The sequence below is a fragment of the Lepus europaeus genome, chromosome 1 (assembly GCF_033115175.1).
Source record: "Lepus europaeus isolate LE1 chromosome 1, mLepTim1.pri, whole genome shotgun sequence".
NCBI lineage: Eukaryota > Metazoa > Chordata > Mammalia > Lagomorpha > Leporidae > Lepus > Lepus europaeus.
This window is the reverse complement of record NC_084827.1, coordinates 75,209,252-75,228,357: the sequence shown is the minus strand read 5'-3', so window position 1 is coordinate 75,228,357 and position 19,106 is coordinate 75,209,252. Positions and strand designations below refer to the sequence as shown.

The following is a 19,106-nucleotide window of genomic DNA, read 5'->3' as shown; positions in this document are numbered from 1 at the left end:
TATTTATATGTTCAGCACAGAGCATATATTTAATAAAAGTTTGTTGAACAGAAAAAAAAAAAAATGAGTGAATAAACCTTAAAGTACAGGCAACTGTAGAGTGACTCATGGCCGATTTTTACATAAATTTGCTTTACACATTAAATTATAAGCAAGCATCAATTCCACAGGTTGAAACTTGCTGTCTTCAGGTTCTAGAGGAAATTATTTATTGGACTTAGACAAGAGATGAGCAAAGTTGTAAATATAAGCAGGTTCCTTTAGGGCTACATAAATTACCCCATTTACTTGTCTCACCAGCTCTGAGATGCAGGTGTTGTGAGTCACTTTACACACTTTCTCCCCACCCACAGCATAGTACTCTGCATTATAGAATTTTATTTTACATCTGGAAAATTTTATTAATGCATTTTTGATCTTTAAACAAGCATTTATTTGGGACCTATCGCAATTCTGGGCAGGAAAGACACAAAGATGGTTAAACTAAGCCCCTAGTTAATGTCCTTTCTGTAATCATTAAGAAGAAATTAGCTGAATAGAAACAAATTTCTTCTGCTTATTGCTGAAATTCATCACTATCTTCCTTCTTCTACTATTGTCATGCATTTCAACAGGTGTTGAGATTTTTGTGACTTTTCCAAGAGAGGTCATTCATTCCCAAGAAAGGAGCCAAGATTTCGAAGAAAACAAGTAAGTGGTATTCTTTCAACTATTAGGTAAGGCTTTAATGATACTTGTATGGTAACCTACAATTTTAGTAATTCACTCCAAACATTCTAAAATAAGAGTCACAATAGATATTTTGTAGCAGGGGCAAGATACTAACTATTTCGTCATTACACTGTGGATCATGTGGCCTCTGTCACAATGATGCAGCTCTGCAGGTGTAGCTCAAAGGCGGCCATGGATAATAGGTAAACAATATTGGATCACAATTGGTAGTGATCCAAGTAAAACTACAAAAACAGGCTGGAGGCCAGATTTAGCCAATGAGCACAGTTTGCTGAACTTACTCTAGAGCAATGCTACCCAAAGTGTGGGTCCTTGGTCCTGTTGTCTCCATGACACGGTCAGTACAGAACATGAAGGGAACCACTTAGAAGGTTGTATGGGGGGCGTGGGCATTTGGCACAACAGTGAAGACATCACTTGAGATGCCTACATCCTGTATGTGTGGGTTCAAGGCCCAGCTCACTCCTAAGTCCAGCTTCCTGCTAGTTTGCACCCTGGAAGGCTCAAATAATTAGGTCCCTGCCTCTCCTGTGGAAGACACAGGTTGAGTTCTTGGCTCCTAACGTTGGCCTGACCCACGCCCAGCTATTTAGGGAGTGAACCAGCAAATGGGAGCTCTTTCTGTCTCTGTTTCACAAATAAAATAAATAAATTTAAAATGTGTATAGCAATTTGACAGTGTAGTTTTATGTTCATTGGTCAGACAATGAAAAATTGGGGCTTATAGTCCACATGTATGTTTTCTCTAATTTTTGTAGTGATCGGCTTTTACCATAATACACAAAAATATCAGTCCACACGGATTGGAAAATTTTAAAACTGGTCCTTCATCAATGGTAGTTTGAGTGGCACTGGGTTAACCAAGGACTTTGGAGAGAAAATGGGGTAGCCTTTGATCTCTCTGCTCTAGGAAATGGGGACCAGGAAGTGGGCCGAAATTGAATCCAGGCCAGAGATGCTACTGGGCACCGAGAGCAGAGGAGATTGGGATACATCAGAGAGTGCAGGGGGTGTGTTCTCCGAGGACACAGCCGTTCTGCTTGGCAACGCCATGTGGAAATAGTTCTCTGACTTTCTAATGATGGTGGGCTGCACTGGGCCCCAGAGAGCCAACGAGTGTCAGCCAAACCGCATCCCCCCTTCTAGTCGGGCCGCCTCAGCGCGCCCACAGCAAGCACGTGCCCGTTTTTTTCTCTTCCAAGGGAAGTAGACAGCACCGACCCGAGGACAGGCACGCCGGCCATGCCGCCTCTGCTTCTGAAGGAAGAGCAAGGCTCCCAGGAGCTCTGCTGTGCAAACTTGGGCTTTCTGTTGCCAAGACCTTGCTCAGAACCAAATATCTCCACGTCTGTCATCCCAGAAGAGGCCCCTCATCTTCTGAAGGGGCAGCAGAGAAAATCTGAAGGTGAGCTGGGCAGTTAATTCCACGGCAGTTTCTTTATTCTTTGGGTCAGCAGGTCTTCATTTACTGTGCCAGGCCCTGGTGGGAATGCTGGAGACTCAGCAGTGGACAAGACAACAGTGACCCCAGGCCTGGTGGGATGTATGTTCCTGGGGGTGGGGGCCACAGGCACTACACCAGTAACCCAGTAACACACAGTGATAAATGCCATGGAGAAGAATAAACGGGGGTGGGGTGGGGGAGGGGTGGGGACGAGGCGGTGTCTTAGTCCACTTGGCCTATTGTAACAAAATACCACAGTCAGAGGCGCTTCAAAGCAACAGAAGTTTGTTTCTCATAGTTCCAGAGGCTGTCAAGTTCAACATCAAAGCAGAAGCATATTTTGCATCAGAGAAGGCCCATTTCCAGGTTCATAGGTGGTTGCTTCTCACTGGGTCCTCCCACAGTGGAGCATGGAGTCCCTTGGGCCTATTTCATAAGGGCACTCAACCCACTCAGGAAGGCTTCTCTCTCCTGACCTCATCATCTTCTCAAGGCTCACTTCTCAATACCAACACCTTGGGAATTCTAATTTTAATAGAAGAATTTGGGGGCAACACAGACATCCAGACCTGAGCAGGTTGTTTGAGATTTTACGTAGGTTGAGTGAGGGCAGGTGTTTGGCCTAGTAGTTTAGATGATGGCTGGGATGTCTGTGTCCCATGGCACAGGGCCTGGATGTGAGTCCTAGCTCCAGCTCCCAGCTCCAGCTTCCTGCCACTGCAGACCCTACAAGGAAGGAGGTGATGGCTCAGGTAGTTGGGTCCCTGCCCCCCTACCACCCTGTGGGACACCTGGGTTGAATTCCTGGCTCTGGACTTCAGCTTGGCCCAGCTCCGGCTGTGTAGGCATTTGGGGAGTGAACCAACAGATGGGATATCTCTTTCTGTGTCTATCTCTCTGTCTTTCAAATAAATAAAATAAAGAAGGTAACCTGAGTAAACACCTGAAGAAGAGGAAAAAGCCCTGTGTGTATTTCAGGGAAGAATGTTCCATGGAACCAGAAAGGCCATCTGAACTGTAACGGGTTAGGTACAGATTAGACAGCAACATGCTGTATGTCAGAAGAATCAGACTTCAGAGTATAATCTAAAACGCAGGTTTGAACAACTTTTGAAAGGATGCTTTTTAAATAGGTACAGAATTACAAATTGCATCTTATGATTCCATCTCTCCTGAATTACCTACATCCTGGATTTAGAATCTAGTTTAGATTATATGTTAGTATTTCTTTTTCTCTTCTCTGTATTACAACTATATAGTATTCCACTGTATGACTGTACCACAGTCTTTTGTTGATGGCTGCTTCCACTTTTTAATTGTTATAAAATTACTATGATCATTCTTTTTAAAGAGTTGTTTTACTTACTTGAAAGGCAGAGTGATGTTGAGGGGGGGAGGGAGGGCGAGAGAGAGAGAGAGAGAGAGAGGCATCTTTCATCTGCTGGTTCACTCCCCAAATGTCTGCATTGGCTAGTGCTGGGCCAGGCTGAAGCCAGGAACCTGGAATTTCATCTGGGTCTCCCACATGAGTGTGAGGAATTCAAGTGCTTGGGCTATCTGCTGCTGTTTTCGCAGGTGCATTAGTGAGGAGCTGGATAGGAAGCGGAGCAGCAGACACTTGAACTGGGACTCTGATATGGGATGCCATCCTCACAACCAGTGGTTTAACCCACTGCACCACAATGCTGCTTTATTATGGTCATCCTTGTACAGATCTTTTTGTAAAGATCTTTCTCTTGGGTAAATTCCTGAAAGTAAAAATCTTAGGGTGAGTGAATGTGCAATGTTTAAGAAGCAGCCAGAGCTTTTCCCAAGTAATTGTGCTACCTATAAAGTTTCAGTTGCTCACATTCTCAGGAACATTTGATGTTGCCAGTCTTCTTGAACTTTAGCCATTGTGGTAGACGTGTAAGGGTGTACCATTGTGATAGATCCGTTTTTTTTTTTTTTCAATTTAGTTTTGATCTCAACAATTATATTTCATTTCTAAAAGTTCCACTTGTCTCTTTTCCAAATATTCTTGTTCAATACTGAGAATGTCTTGTTGTTTTGATGATTCCATCTTTTATTTCTGCACATATTTGAGACATTGTTATTTTTATATGCTGTATTTGATAATTCTGAAATTGGAAATCCCTGGGATCTGAATTTGTTGTTTCTGGTTTCTACTGACTTGTGCTATTGTCGATCCTTTTTCTTGAGGGTTTGAAAATCTTTATTGTGAGCTCATGTTTGGTTGACGCTTATCTGTGGGAATCTTGGTGGCCTATGAACAGGATGCTTTCCACCAGAAGGACTTGAATATGCTACTGTGAGATACCAAGGTCATTGCTGACCAGAGTCTACCTTAGCCTCATTGCTAGATCCCTGCCATACAACCTCCAGCTACAAGGGGCCCCAGACTTATTAGCCAGATAGTAGCACTGATGCCTGTTTTTCTCCTTGGGATGATGTTGCCTCTGGTATTTACTTACCACTCTCTTAAACCAATCAGCCTAAACCAACAGAAACAAATCTATAACCCAACAAGTTGCATTCATTGGCTTATTGCAGTAAGAAACTGCACACCAGAGAAACCATGATCCATCTCAGCAAATACAAGAAAAAATGGAATAATTACTATGGGATTTGGGGAAGTAGGGTACAATTTAAGTGGCATTTAAAAATTATTTATTTATTTACCTATTTATATTTGAAAAGGAGAAAGAATGATAGGTAGAGATCTGTCATCTGCTGATTTAATACCCAAATGCCCACAACAGCAAAGACAAGGTCAGGCTGAAGCCAGGAGTCCAGAACTCAATTCGGGTCTCCCACATGGGTGGTAGGGACCCAATCACTTGAGCCATCACCTTCTGCCTCCCAGCATCTGCATCAGCAGAAACCTGGATTTTGAAGTGAGCCAGGACCCAAGCCCAGGTTCTCCAATATGGGATGCCAGGGGGCATCTTAACTACAGGACAAAATGTCCACCCTAGACCCAAGGCCTTATTCCTCAAAGTCTACAAAGTTGGTTCTGTGAAAAGTAAAGAGATTTGGTTCATTTTCAAAGTAGGTTGTTCAGCTATGAGCAAAAAATTACTAACAACTAGCTAGCAGAACAGCTTGTACTTGGGTGAGAAGTTACAACCTAACATAGCAGCTAAGTTGTAAACTGCAAAAGTGCGTGCATCTGGAAAGTCCCAAAGCCGAAGGGCATTGAGCAAATAGAACATTGGGGTGGTTAACTCAACAAAACTAGAACAGATGGAGATGGTAAAACCTAGCTGACATCCAGGAAGACTGGAACCCCATAGTGTAAGCCAATGGGGAACCAGGGGAGGGATCCACATGATGGAGAATAAATTGTTTAATGTAACTGCTCTGGGTGTGCCCACCCACCAGACACCTGATCTTGCAAGACCATGAAAAAAGTCTCACTTTCGCAGCACTTGCCGAGTCCAAGTCCACGTCCACCCTTTGAGTGAGGTGAGGATAGTTCCTGGAGTCCCTACTCTCAGCAGTGTCTCTTCAGCCTATCTTGCCCCTCTTCCTCAGCAGTATGGTAATCATTAGCTCTACTGAATGTTTTCCATTCCTTAAACAACTACTGTTCTTTCTGCTGGAACATTATGCCATCCTTCAGTCTTACTGAGATACCACTTCCTCTGGGAAGTCTTCCTGAGCCACACCCCACCTCCCCACCCAGACAGGATGAATTGCTATTCCTCTGGATCCCGATAGGGTCCTGACACTTGCCATGCTGAGTTCTCACTGTTTGTGTGCCTGTAGTCTACACACAATGGTAAATAAAATGAAATCTGGTCTTTCTTTTTTAAAGATTTATTTATTTACTTGAAAGTCAGAATTACACAGAGAGAAGGAGAGACAGAGATAGATAGAGAGAGAGAGAGAGAGAGAGAGAGAGGTCTTCCATCTGCTGGTTCACTCCCCAGTTGACTGCAACAGCTGGAGCTGCGCCAATATGAAGCTAGGAGCTAGGAGCTTCTTCTAGGTCTCCCACACGAGTGCAGGGGCCCAAGGACTTGGGCCATCTTCTACTGCTTTCCCAGGCCATAGCAGAGAGCTGGATCGAAAGTGGAGCAGCTGGGTCTCAAACCAGCACCCATATGGGATGCTGGCACTGCAGGTGGTGGCTTTACCCACTGCACCACAGCACTGGCCCAAAAATCTGGTCATTTTCAACAAAATGGATGAATCTGGAAAACATCATACTTAGTGAAATAAGCCAGTCCCAAAGGGACAAATACCATATGTTCTCCCTGACCTGTGATAACTAGCAGAGCACCTAAAAGGTAATCTGTGGAAGTGAAATTGACACTTTGAAAAGCAATGACTTGAACAGCCCTTGTCTTGCCTGTTGAGGAACAGGTTTTTTTTTAATACTATTTATTGAACTCTTTAATTAACATAGATTTAAGCACATATGTATAAATCAATTAAAATAGATGTCAGTAAAAAATAAGAGTGAGAATAAGAGAGGGAGGAGAAAGAGGGTTTGGGAGTGTGTGTGGGAGGGTGGGCACTGTGGAAAGAATCACCATGTTATTAATGTTATAATTATGAAGTGTATGAAGTTTGTAACTATAAAGCTGTATAGTTCTGCATACATTCCTACAGACTTACTTCTAAGGGTATACATTAAAAACTTGCCATGGGACCCCAAATCCCCTTAAGCTGGGTGGTAAAAATTCCATCCTAAGTGTTAAAGTGATAAGGATAGGATTAAGGGTCTGGTAATAAGAATAGACAGAAATAAAAAGGAGTGAATGCTCCAACATAGGAAGCAGTCCACACAGCAGACTCATAGAATGACAATCACCTTAAGTAGTATTTTGACCTCAGAATCAGCCTTTAAGTCATGGCTGTAAAGCCCATGAGGGCATTTCAGGCATGGAAAGCCAAGACACAGGCAAAAAATTCCTACATGAAGGATCTCGGTGGATGAGACCCCAGTGAAAGAAGTGGTCATCATAGATAGATTACTTTCCTCTGAAGGGAGTAGAGAACTTCCACTTTGCTTATGGCCTTGTCTAAATACTGACGGAGTTTGTGGATTCAAAAGGCTTCCATAGCCGTGGCAGTTCATGTCAAGAGCCTCAGTGATCACTGATGTCAACAATAGTCACTGTGCACTAACTTCCCATGCAGGACCTCTGTCCTCAGAGAGTTGTATTATAATTATGTCAAAGTGCTCCCAAAAGATGTATCATTCTTGGGTGCTTCTTTAAAGTTAAGTCTCTTGAAGAAGAAGAAGAAGAAGAAGAAGAAGAAGAAGAAGAAGAAGAAGAGAAGTTAACTTCAAGATGCGATGACTTTGAACAACCCTTGTCTCCACTGTTGAGGAACAGTTGTTTTGCTTTGTTCTGTTATTTGGTTTTTTTATACCATGCAAATTGTTGAACTCTTTACTTAGTATAGAGTTGGTCATCTGTATAAAGTTAATCGAAAATGGATCTTAGTGGACAATGGGACTGGGAATGGGAGAGGGAGGAGGAGGAGGGGTGGGAGAGTCAGTGGGAGGGTGGGTATGGTGGGAAGAATCACTATATTCCTAAGGTTGTCCTTATGAAATGCATGAAGTCTGTAGTCCTTAAATGAAATGTTTCTTTGGGGGGAAAAAAGAAAGGTAAAGAGAGGGGGGGAGGTAGAGAGGGAGAGAGAGAGACACAGAGAGAGAGACAGAGACAGGGAGAGAGAGAGAGATACCTTCCTTCCATTGATTTACTCCCCAAATAACTATAACATTCAATGCTTGCCCAGGGTGAACCTGGGAACTAGGAATCTAGGTCTCCTATGTGGGTAGAAAAGACCCAGCTACTTCAGTCATCACTTGCTGCTTCCTAGGGCACACATAACAGGAACCTGGAATGAGAGACTGGAGCTGGGTCTTAAACCCTGGGCACAGTGATATGGGATGCAGGTGTCAAACTCCCATCCCACTCTACACATTTTAAAAGCTTTCAGCACATACTGCCAACTGTCCTACAGAGAGATACTACCTCTACATTCCTGCTAGAAATCTTTTAGGCTAGGTTTCCTTCTACATCCTTCCTGACCAACACTGGATGGTAATAATACATGAAAGGGTTTTTAAATTTAATTAATTTATTTGAAAAGCAGAGTTACACAGAGATGGACACACACACACACACACACAGGTCTTCCCTATACTGGTTCATTCCCCAAATGGCCACAACGGCTGGGGCTGAGCTGGGCTAAAGTCAGGAGACAGGAACTCCATCCAGGTCTCCCACGTGGGTGGCAGGGGCTCAAGCACTTGGGCCAACATCCACTGCCTTCCCGAGTGCATTAGAAGGGAACTAGATCAGAAGTAGAGTAGTTAAAACTCGAACTGGCACTTATATGGAACTTGTATGTCACAGGAGGTGGCTTAACCCACTGCACCACAACACCGGCCCCTGAAAGGTTTTTTGTTTGTTTTTGTGGGATTTTTGGTAACTGAGGAGGAGGTTATTCATATGGTCCCACTATAAATAACATGCAGTTATATTTCTGGATTAACTGCTAATATCTTTTCCATGGAAAAATCTTAACCTCTAAAATGCTCTGTATGAGAGCAAAGATTTTTGTCTGTTGTTCACAGCTATATATTGCCATCTTCTGGGACAGTGCTGGCCAGCCAGTAGACACTCATTATGTATTGAGCCAGTGCATAACGAATCGAGGGGAGAGGGTGGAGGGCCTCAGTCAGCTGTGGTGTGCGGGGATGCCTCTGCTGCCTCCGGTTGGAGTCCTCCTCTTAGGTAACTGCTTTTCCCCTGAGGTTGGCTGCTCTACCTCTGTCACACCCTCATGAAATCTGTTTCTCTGTAAGCGAAAATTCAAAATGACAGCCTGTCCCTACTACAGAAGTATTTTGTTTGGCTTTCACAGCATTAAAAAAAAAAAAGAAACAAGAGGGATATTTCACATAAAATCTGCATTGTTTTGGCTTCTCTTGACAGTTGGAAGATCTAGCAACGCTAGGTTGTCCATCTGGATTAGACTCCATCGGTCAGAGCTGGGTAATGCTGCCCTTCAATTGGGGCTTGTGATCTCAATTCACTACTGAACCTGCTTGTCCCACTTCATCCATTTATGTGACCTTTTTAATTTTTTAATTTTTTATTTCATAAATGTGAATTTACAAAGTGAAACTTTTGTATTGTTGTGGCTTCCCCCCACCTCCCTCCCTCCCATGGCCCTCCCCTCTCCCTCTCCCATCCCGCCCTTTATCGAGTTTCATTTTCAATTACTTCATATACTGAAGATCAACTTAGTATACACTAAGCAAGGGTTTCAACAGGCTGCATTATGTGATCTGTTTTGACCTTGGAGACATTGGCCAATGTAGATATGGTGGATGGGGTTTAGGGGACTAGTACACCTTTTTGTTAAGAAGAGAACAACTTTTAGGTTTTATTCCACTGAGTAAATCCACCCCCACACTCCTTATGTCCTCTTTCGTTTTTTAAAAAGATTTATTTATTGTATTTGAAAGGCAGAGGCAGAGAGGAGAGAGAGACAGAGAGAAATCTTGCATTGCTGGTTCACTCCTGAAATGGCCGCAACAGCCAGAGCTGAACTGATCTGAAACCAGGGGCCAGGAGCCAGGAGCTTCTTCCAGGCAGGTTCAGGGGTTCAAGGACTTGGGCTGCCTTCTACTGCTTTCCAAGGCCATAGCAGAGAGCCGAATCAGAAGTGGAGCAGCTGGGATTCGAACCTGTGCCCATATGGGAAGCCAGCACTTCAGGAGGTGGCTTTACCCACTATGCCACAGCGTCAGCCCCTCTTTCATTTTTTAAAAAAAAATTGTATATTTGAAAGGCAGATTTAGAGAGAGAGAGAGATAAAGGAAAGATAGACACAGAGAAATCTTCCATCTGCTGATTTACTTCTCAAATAGTCACAATGGATGGGGCTGTGAGGCAGGAACTGAGTTTGGGTCTTCCATGTAGGTGGCAGGGGCCCAAGCACCTGGGCCATCTTCCACTGCTTTCCCAGGGGCATTAGCAGTGAGCTGGATCAGAAGTGGAGCAGCCAGGACTCGAGACAGAGCTCATGTGGGATGCAGGCATCACAAACAGAACACCAGCCTTTCAGAGTCTATGACCTATCTAGTTATTTAGCTGTTGGGAGGCAGTTAAACACGAATATTTGCACATTTCTGCACAGTCCAGGCTTCCCAAATGAAAGCCCTAGGAAACCAGCCTAAAAGATGCTTGGCTGGCTGATAAGTGTTGGTACTTAAAAGACCAGCTCCCCAGGAGCTGTTGACTTCCACTCCAAGGTAAGAAAACTTGAAGACATTTTTCTGCTTTGTCTTCAAGACACCTATTTACATTTTAAAGTCAAGGTCTCACTTTCTCTGGAGTGAAAAGTGGGTCCCCCCACCCCCTGTAACACCTGGGTTTCAAGGCTCTTTCCTGTGTGCTGCAACCTACCACACATGCAGGGACACACCTGGCTGTCATCATGTCGCATGTGGGGAACTGTTGCTGTGGATTCATTCTGAGTTGCCAGCGGCCATCTTGGCATGGCCTTCTCATTCCAACACAGGGAACCGGCCTTGTGACGCCCTCTGAGTGGTCAGTGTTCTGTCCTCTGACCCAGAGACCTCGTGCTTCCTGTTGGAAAGTACATTTTAGTACAATAGGCCCATTAGCTGTAACGGATATGTTCTAAGACCTCCACTGGAGGCCTGAGACTGTAGCTAGCATCACACTTGATATCTAATATGTTTTTCCCATCCATACACACCTATGACAAAGTTTAATTTACGAATCAGGCACACGAAGAGAGTAACAACAATAATAATCAAATAGGGCAATTATCCCAGCCTACTGTAATAAGACCTTTTTGTACTGTGCTCACCTGGTTTGTTGTGATGATATGAGATGATACAGTGCTGAGTGATGAGTTGAAGTCAGGAGGATGATGGTCATGACGTGGTGTTGGGTCTTACTGAGGGTTACTTGGACACAAGCACTGTTGCGACACCCTGACTGGGGGTCTGATAACTGGAGGGCCTCCAAATGCCCAGCAGGTGGGTTGTGTACACAGAGACGATTCCTGCCCCAGGCAGGACCCAGCAAAATGAAGCAAGAATTCATCACACTGCTACTCGGAAGGTTATGCAATTGAAAATGTATACATTTTTATTTCTGGGACTTTCCATTTAAAATCTTCAGATCATGAAATTGCAGTGAAGGGGACTACTGTATAAGACAACAAGCCCTCCTAGTGGCAGTAGCCTGAAGTTTATGTAATCATCCCATACTTGCTTCCATGTGGATTCCACGGGGAAAAAAACTCTCAATTTCTACAACTGTTCCTCAAACCATGGCAATTAGATGACTCCATCCAAAACTCTGGTTTTCAGAGCATGTTCAATCTACAACTAAAAATATCCAAATATTATGTTTTCTTGTAGAATTTTCTACATCTGATCCAAAGTACAGTAGCCGCAGAATTGAGGTAAGCTTTATTCTAGTATATTTGGCTTAAGGATTAAAACCAAGGAACTTTTGTTGTTAGAGGCAAACTCCCCCAAACAATTCAGAACCAAATCCTCAGAAATTATATCTTGGAAAAACAACAAACAACTCACAAAGGGTTTTGAGAGCGGCAGATCGTCCCTGGGAAAACCATGCCTTCTCAAGTGCATGGCTGTTCTGTGGTGTTTCCTGTTCTCTCCGTGACCAGGTGCACAGCCCTCACGGCCACGTTGTCAAGTTGCTTTTTTTTTTTTTTAACCTACCTAGAAATTAGGTGATCCTTTTCATCCAGTGGTGGAATGAGTTGCCTAGTTTTCTAATTGTTAAAGCAAACTTTTAGAGAGATAGTGCAGTTCTTTCGTTTTCTCAGCCATCTGTATCCCGTAAGCGGTTGAGGAAAAATTATTGATGTATAGGTACTGCTTAGTGTGATACAAAGGAGTTTACTGGCCTTAAGAAAAGTTAATGTGTGTGACTAGGAAAATGTTTAAGCACCAGAGGAATCTGCCTTTATTTCCCAAGTCAGTTTTGAGAAAAGGCAAAGATCACCATCCATGGGTGGGGACCGTCCAAGTCACAATCTGTATAAGGCCTGTGAAGTCATCAAGTCAGGCCCTGCAAAGGCAACTACAGGCACAACCTGAAATTCAATAAATGTATAGTGGGCGAATTTGTAAGGTGATAGTTCTGCATGGCCCACAAATGCTGTGATCAATTTCCAAATGGCTCTTGGCAGAAAAAAGTTCCCCATCGACTACATTGCAGTGCATCTTCTAATGCCTGAGGTTCTAGGGTCAGGTTCCTCTTCCTTCCCCCTTCCAAGTGGCAAGAGAATGGGAGCTAAACACAGACTCACGCCTGTGAAATACGAGTGCTCCTCAACATCTGTGGGAAAAGGGAATTTAAAAATCACTATTTTGGTGCCAAAAGTTTTTTTTAAATCCATTCATAATTTTTTCATTATGGGCATTTCCACGAACTTTATGAAGCTCTCCATGTATTCAGATTGAATTAGGTATCGAATCTGTATACACGGGGGTTTATAGCGTAATGAATGCCAAGATGAATATTATACATTGGGTTACACTGACCTCTAGAGGTTGATGGTAATAAAAACTATCTTGGTTTGAAAACAGTTGCAAGGCAAAGGCAAATGCAATGCCATCTGGGATCACTAATTTTCTAGTGCAGACTGTGGCTCATTTGGAAGCCATTCTCCACAATTCAGCACCTAGTGACGAGTAGCTATGTCCCAGGTACACATTCCTACCAGTCAATAATCCAATGAGCATTGCTAACTGCTCTCTGGGATTTCAAAAAATCTTAAATCGGGGAGCAAGCATTTAGCCTGGTGAGGCACCTGCATCCCACATGGGAGTGCTTGGGTTCAATTTCTGGCTCCGACTTCCCATTCCAGCTTCCTGCCATTGGGGATTCTGGGGGTAGTCCGGGGGGCAGTGTCAATGGCTCAAGTAATTGGATTGTGTTTCCTCCTCCTGGTTTCACCATGGCCCACATCCAGCTGCTGCAGGCATTTGGGGAGGGAATCAGCAGAGGAGTGTTCATTCTGTCTACCTCTCTCTCTACCTCTTTCTGTGTCTCACAAATAAATTTTATTTTAATTTAAAAGATCTTAATTCTATGGAAAGTTAAAAGAGAAAAGAAACAAAGTGGCTCATATCATGAGGTTTTAATCTTTACATTGTATCACCTTCATTCAAAATAATAGAACCATAAATTTTTGCATTTATAATAACCTTGGTTTTAAAAAGTATTTTTTATTGGTTCTAAAAATCTCCTGGGAAGGAAAATTTAATTTTAAAATTGTGATCTCCAAGATAGCTTTGTACTTTAATGCCTTTCTTAAGAGAATATTAGAATATTTTCAAGTGACTTTACTTATGTTTATAGTTTCTTCCTTCATAGCTTCTTTTCTCTTTCCTTTCAGTTCCCTCTGCCACCATTGTCACTGTTGCCCATGAGATCGGGTGTCTTGACCATTCCCCCAAATTACAAATTTCCAAAGGAGAGACAAAGACATATTCCCAGTCAAACATCCTTCATTCCTAAGCTCTCAGAGCCCATTAGTCAATCTGATGCGTTTAGTCCATCACACAAGCAGCAGGAAGCCCCAGTGAAGGTGCTGGTGGATCAGACTCTCAGGTCTTCTGATCACTCCATTTGGTCAAGAAATATGTGCTCTTTCCGCAAGGCTAGCCATCACAGACAAGACCTGGAGAGGGAGACGAGCTGGCAATCCAAGGAAGCAGACGGATGGGACAACGCCGGAATCTCTGACTTTGAGAAAGGGCACTCTTTGGTGGCCTTTGGGAATTGTGAGGAAGATAACATTCCTACAGACACAGAGGGGAATATTGACCATGGTAGTGGAAAGAAAAAAGCAGAAGAGAATTGTCAATATCTTTCATCAGGAGAGGAAGAGAGCTCAGGAGTCAGAAGCTGTGACCAAGATTCAGAAATTGTATGTGCCATTCCAAGTAAGCTCCCAGAAGCCCAGCACTCAGGAATAACTCCTAACCAGGATGAAGAGATTAGAAATGGAAAATCTGATTCAAAAAGCACTTCATTATGTAAAGGTGAAGCAACGGAATCCAACGACAGTTTAGAAGAACTTACTGTACTTAAAAACTTGACCAATGTAGCCTCTGATGACCCCACTGGGAAAGTCCCAGAAGGTCATGATGGCGTGCAGACAAACATAAAAATATCAACAGCAAGGGAAACCAAACTAGAAGTGAATGGGATGGTGCCTCTTATCCCAGTCACTTTCCCAGGAGGTAGAACCCCCAAGGAACCAGCTATAGCCAAACCAAGGCTCCAAAAAAGAAAGGGCCCCATTCATAGCAACAGCTTTAACACACTTGCACACCCAGAAAATGACAAGCATAAGGTGAATACCCATCGGAATAAATTGGAGTCAAAGACCAAAACAAGTAACAGGACACCTCACAATTTCATGATTTCCATTGAAGATTCGATTAAGACCACCATGCCTAAAGCCAGCATAAAAACTCAGGTTTTCCCTGCTTTGAGACTTGTTGACCCTAGGCCTCAGCAACTGCCTAGATTTCAAAGGATTGTGCCACAGATAGAAAAGAAGGAATCAATTCACTGGACCCAGAAACCTAAAAAGCAATCATTTCCTTGCATCTGTAAAAATCCAAGAATAAAAAAATCACAAGTTCCTCTCTCTGTTCAACCAACAGAACCGAGACTGAATTACCTAGATCTTAAGTACAGCGACATGTTCAAAGAAATCAACTCAGCTGCCGATGGACCAGGAATCTATGAAATGTTTGGTACCCCTGTCTACTGTCACATCAGAGAAGCTGAACGGCATGAAAACAAGTATTACCGTGAGATATGCTCAGCTCCATCTGGCAGATCTACCACCAGTAAATGCCGGTCTTCACACAATGAGAGGAGCGGCAATAGCAGAACAAGACTTGCCCAGAGAAGACCACGTACCCAACCCCCAAAGGCTTCACTTGGCATTAAACCAAAGCACAAGGTTTTAATTTCTAAAGAAAAGGGCTGCAGGGCTGTAGGTAGCAACCTCCGAGACACTGAAGATGGTGCTGCTACTTCAGAACCAGATCGACAGACAAAATCATCAGAAAATGACTTGCGATCTGCCCAAGATGAAGTTCAGCCCACGAACCTGGCTCAGACTCCTGAGAAGTCCACCGAGCAGAACGAATTCCTTCCTAGCTCAGATTTATCCCCTGTTGAAGAAGTCTCCGTAGAAGAGCCTACTAGTGGAGATTTTTCTAGCAATCAGATACTCACCGTGAGCCTTAGCGATCTGCAAGAGCTTGAAGGGCTGCACCAGCAGACCGTGTTTGTCCCCTCAGAAAACAGCTGGGCAGTGCCCAGTGAGAAGAGTTCTTACAAACACATATTGCAAGAAAAGCAGACTATGGCAACTCTTGGTAAAATAAATGCCAGCCAAGTGTTAGCTGATGATCTGGAGTTTGATAGCATTTCAGATGACTCTAAAATGTTTATGAGTTTCTCTTTCCAAGAGAGACAGGAAAGGTCCTCTTCCCCAACATACCAACATTGGACACATCCCGCGGATCATGATAGTTTTGCAAATAAGTCAATCACATACCAGACATTTGGAGACACTTTAGGTGTTGCAAATTCAATTTCCCCAGAAAGTCTGGACTCAGTAAAGAATGAAGAATTGACAGATGAGCTATTGGGTTGCCTAGCTGCAGAACTGTTAGCTCTTGATGAGAAAGATAACAGCTCTTGTCAAATGATGGCAAATGAAACAGATCCTGAAAACCTCAGTCTTGTCCTTGGTGGGAGAGGACACAGCATCAAAGAACTGGGCACAGCCACAGCAAATGTCAAAACACAGGTTGGTATAACTAGAATCAGGCTGGGAAGGGCCTCAGGGACAATCTGCAAATCAGGAAGCATAAACCCTAAACAAATAGTGTCTTCCAGGGGTCAGTGTTTGGTCACAAGGTTGGCGTCCAGGTCCCCTGGCTTCCAGGCTAAGATGTATTCATTATACTGCCTGACCAGTGGAACGTAGTGGACTCAATACTGCCATGGCATCACTTACAGTAAATTAACATAGCACAACTACTTAAACAAGTCAGTATTTTATTAGTGATGACATTTCCAATCTGCAGCAGATACTGTTTCAATTATCAGCCGAGAGAGAATAATAGGCAGAGCATTGCCGAAGGTTAGGTATGTGTGAGACAGGAAGAAATGCACACAGACCCTGTGGTAACTCACCATGTTATTCATATGAAGACATGAAATGTACATTTCTCGAAGATTCCCTGTGCAAGAACATTTGCTCTCAGCTGGTTTATGACAAAAACATGGTTGATGCTTCCTGTGTCTCTGTCCCTGGGCTAACTGGGGGTGTAGTGATGTGCAGAACGCAGCCATTGCTCTGAAGGAGGAAGAAGCAATTTTCCTGAGGGGCAAAAAGAGTTTACAACTTTTGCTACACAGGATGTAGGGGTGGGTGGGGAAGAAGAACATCAATAGATGTAGGTTTGGTTTGTTTTAATTTTCGATGAAATCCATGAGCCTCCCGTTACCAAATTTTAAACACAGGAATGGTAGGTCAAGCTGAAATGGTATTTATTGAACTCTAATTCAGATTATATCACATGGTACTCGCATGATTTCAGGATCAGGAACAATTATTTTTAGTAGTTGAGTAGTAGCTGAGTTTGCTGAGACCTTAACACACGAGAGCGAGACACATCGTATTGTCTCCTTTTCTACTTCGTAAGAGTTCCATAGGTACTACAATGTCCTATAGGTACTACAATGTCCTATAGGTACTACAATTGTAGATGGAGAAATCTAGGTTTAGAAAATCATGCAGCTGGTGTGTGGTGGTTAGCCATCCTGATTCCAGCTCATACCCATACCAATGTGCAATGGGAATAGGCCAACTCCACCCTCTAGGGGGACTTGGTCTCTGCGAGGAAGGAGACAGGGATTTGGGAGATGGAGGTAGGTGTGTGCACACCTCTGTTGCCAGAGATGAGCCTACCATTCCACCATTTTAAACTGGAGAAGCAATCAACAAGCCAGTCACAGAATCAGCTCCTAACTCCACTGTAATCATGGAGTCAAATTCTGGCCTTTTGTGACCATTTCTTCCCCAAGCTGTCCTTAGACTTTAGTTTGGATAGAAACATAGCAGGGTGAGCAGGGTGAGTAGGAGAAACACAAATGGCCCCTGGGAGGCAGGTGGATACTCGCGAGGAAGGCAGCCCTGCAGGATCTCTTGTTCCTAAATGGCCTTCACGTGCCTCTGCATCGCCATTATCATTTACTTCTTTGAAAGCAGAGTGACGGGGGGTGGGGGAGAGACCCAGCAGTTGTCTGCTGGTTTACTCTGCAAATGCCACATTGGCCTCAGGAGCCTGGAACTCAATCCAGGTGTCCCACTGGAGTAGCAGGAATCTATTACTTGAACCATCACCACTGCCTGCCAGGGTTGGTACCAGTAGGAAGTTGGAATCAGGGCTGGAGCTGGCCATCACACCAAGGCACCCTGACATGGGACATATGTGTCCTAACTGCTAGGCCAAACACCTGCCCCCTACAAGGTTGTTTTTAGGAGATCTTTGTCTCGGGAAGTTATACATGCACAATAAGAATGACCATGGACAGGTTTGAAAGGAGGACTGTACTTTATTAAATAAATAAATAAGTAAATGAGGTATTTATTTATTTGGCAGGCAGAATGACAGAGAGAGGTCTTATATCCACTGGCTCAGTGGAAAGCCCTGCTTTCCATCCCTTCTCTACATCCCAGTGACTCAGAGTTTATTACTGATCTTCCTTTGTCTCGTTCTTACAGACATACAGTAATGGGTTCAGGATACATGGCAGAGAGGAGCAATTTCTCAATGCAAATAAAAAGAAGACATATTCTGAGACTAGTTTAAAGAATGAAGACTCTATCCTGTGGACCAAGGGTGAGATCCTTGGGAAGGGAGCCTACGGCACAGTAAGTTCAGTACTTCCTACCCCTTCTCCAACCCCCCCTACTCCCTCACCATCCTCTCCACTCCCCATCTGCCCACCCTCATGTACTTAGTACTCTTTCAGTTGAAAGAGAAACCCCAACCCAGACTGGCTTGAGAGAAAGCACATTTGTTGCCTTATGCAACAGAAAGATCTTGAGTAGGTAGGGCTCTGTGCACAGGTGGTTTCAGAACCCAAACAATGTCATTTCATTTGCTCTCATTCTCGGGCTCCACGTGGTGGTATAGTGGCTATTGCATGTCCAGCCTCTCACTCTCCCAGGTTCAAGTTCAATGAAAAAAAGCTTCTCTCCCTCCAACAGCCCAATATGTTCTTGGGAGTTGGGAGAGTCATTGCTGGGTAGAGAAAGAAAAAAGTGTTCCTTACATTTTGTGAATTGCAGGTTAAGACGGTCAAAAGTCTAGTACTTTGGCTAGTATTTACATAGATGTAAACAGAAGACTGGCCTCCAAAGAAGTCGTGTACAATTTCCCTCACTGGGGACCTTTGGGGACTCAGGGAGAAGGTGGGAAGACACAAAACCACTGAGATCACATCACAAGAGTGACTGTCACCACCCGCCTCCTTGTCTCTCCATAGAGCTTTAGAGAAGAACTAACCCTATCTCATTTACTTGTTGAGGAGCTTTCTCAAGCCACCATCTCATGCAGCCATTAAAGAAATCCATGAGGCAGGCCGGCACCACGGCTCACTTGGCTAATCCTCTGCCTATGGCGCCGGCACACCGGGTTCTAGTCCCATCTGGGGCTCTAGGTTTTGTCCCAGTTGCTCCTCTTCCAGTCTAGCTCTCTGCTGTAGCCCAGGAAGGCAGTGGAGGATAGCCCAAGTGCTTGGGCCCTGCACCCACATGGGAGACCAGGAGGAAGCAC

The 19,106-nt window shown here is 43.9% G+C and overlaps 1 protein-coding gene across 1 annotated transcript in view; it reads left to right on the top strand.

Annotated features, from left to right (window-relative positions):
* The window catches only part of MAP3K19 (mitogen-activated protein kinase kinase kinase 19), a 51,100-nt gene that overhangs the window by 26,328 nt on the left and 5,666 nt on the right, over nt 1-19,106 (top strand). The window contains exons 7-9 of the mRNA XM_062199322.1: nt 11,613-11,656; nt 13,625-16,066; nt 18,050-18,199. Coding sequence (XP_062055306.1) covers nt 11,613-11,656; nt 13,625-16,066; nt 18,050-18,199 — 2,636 coding nt within the window. The remainder of the gene's footprint in view (nt 1-11,612; nt 11,657-13,624; nt 16,067-18,049; nt 18,200-19,106) is intronic.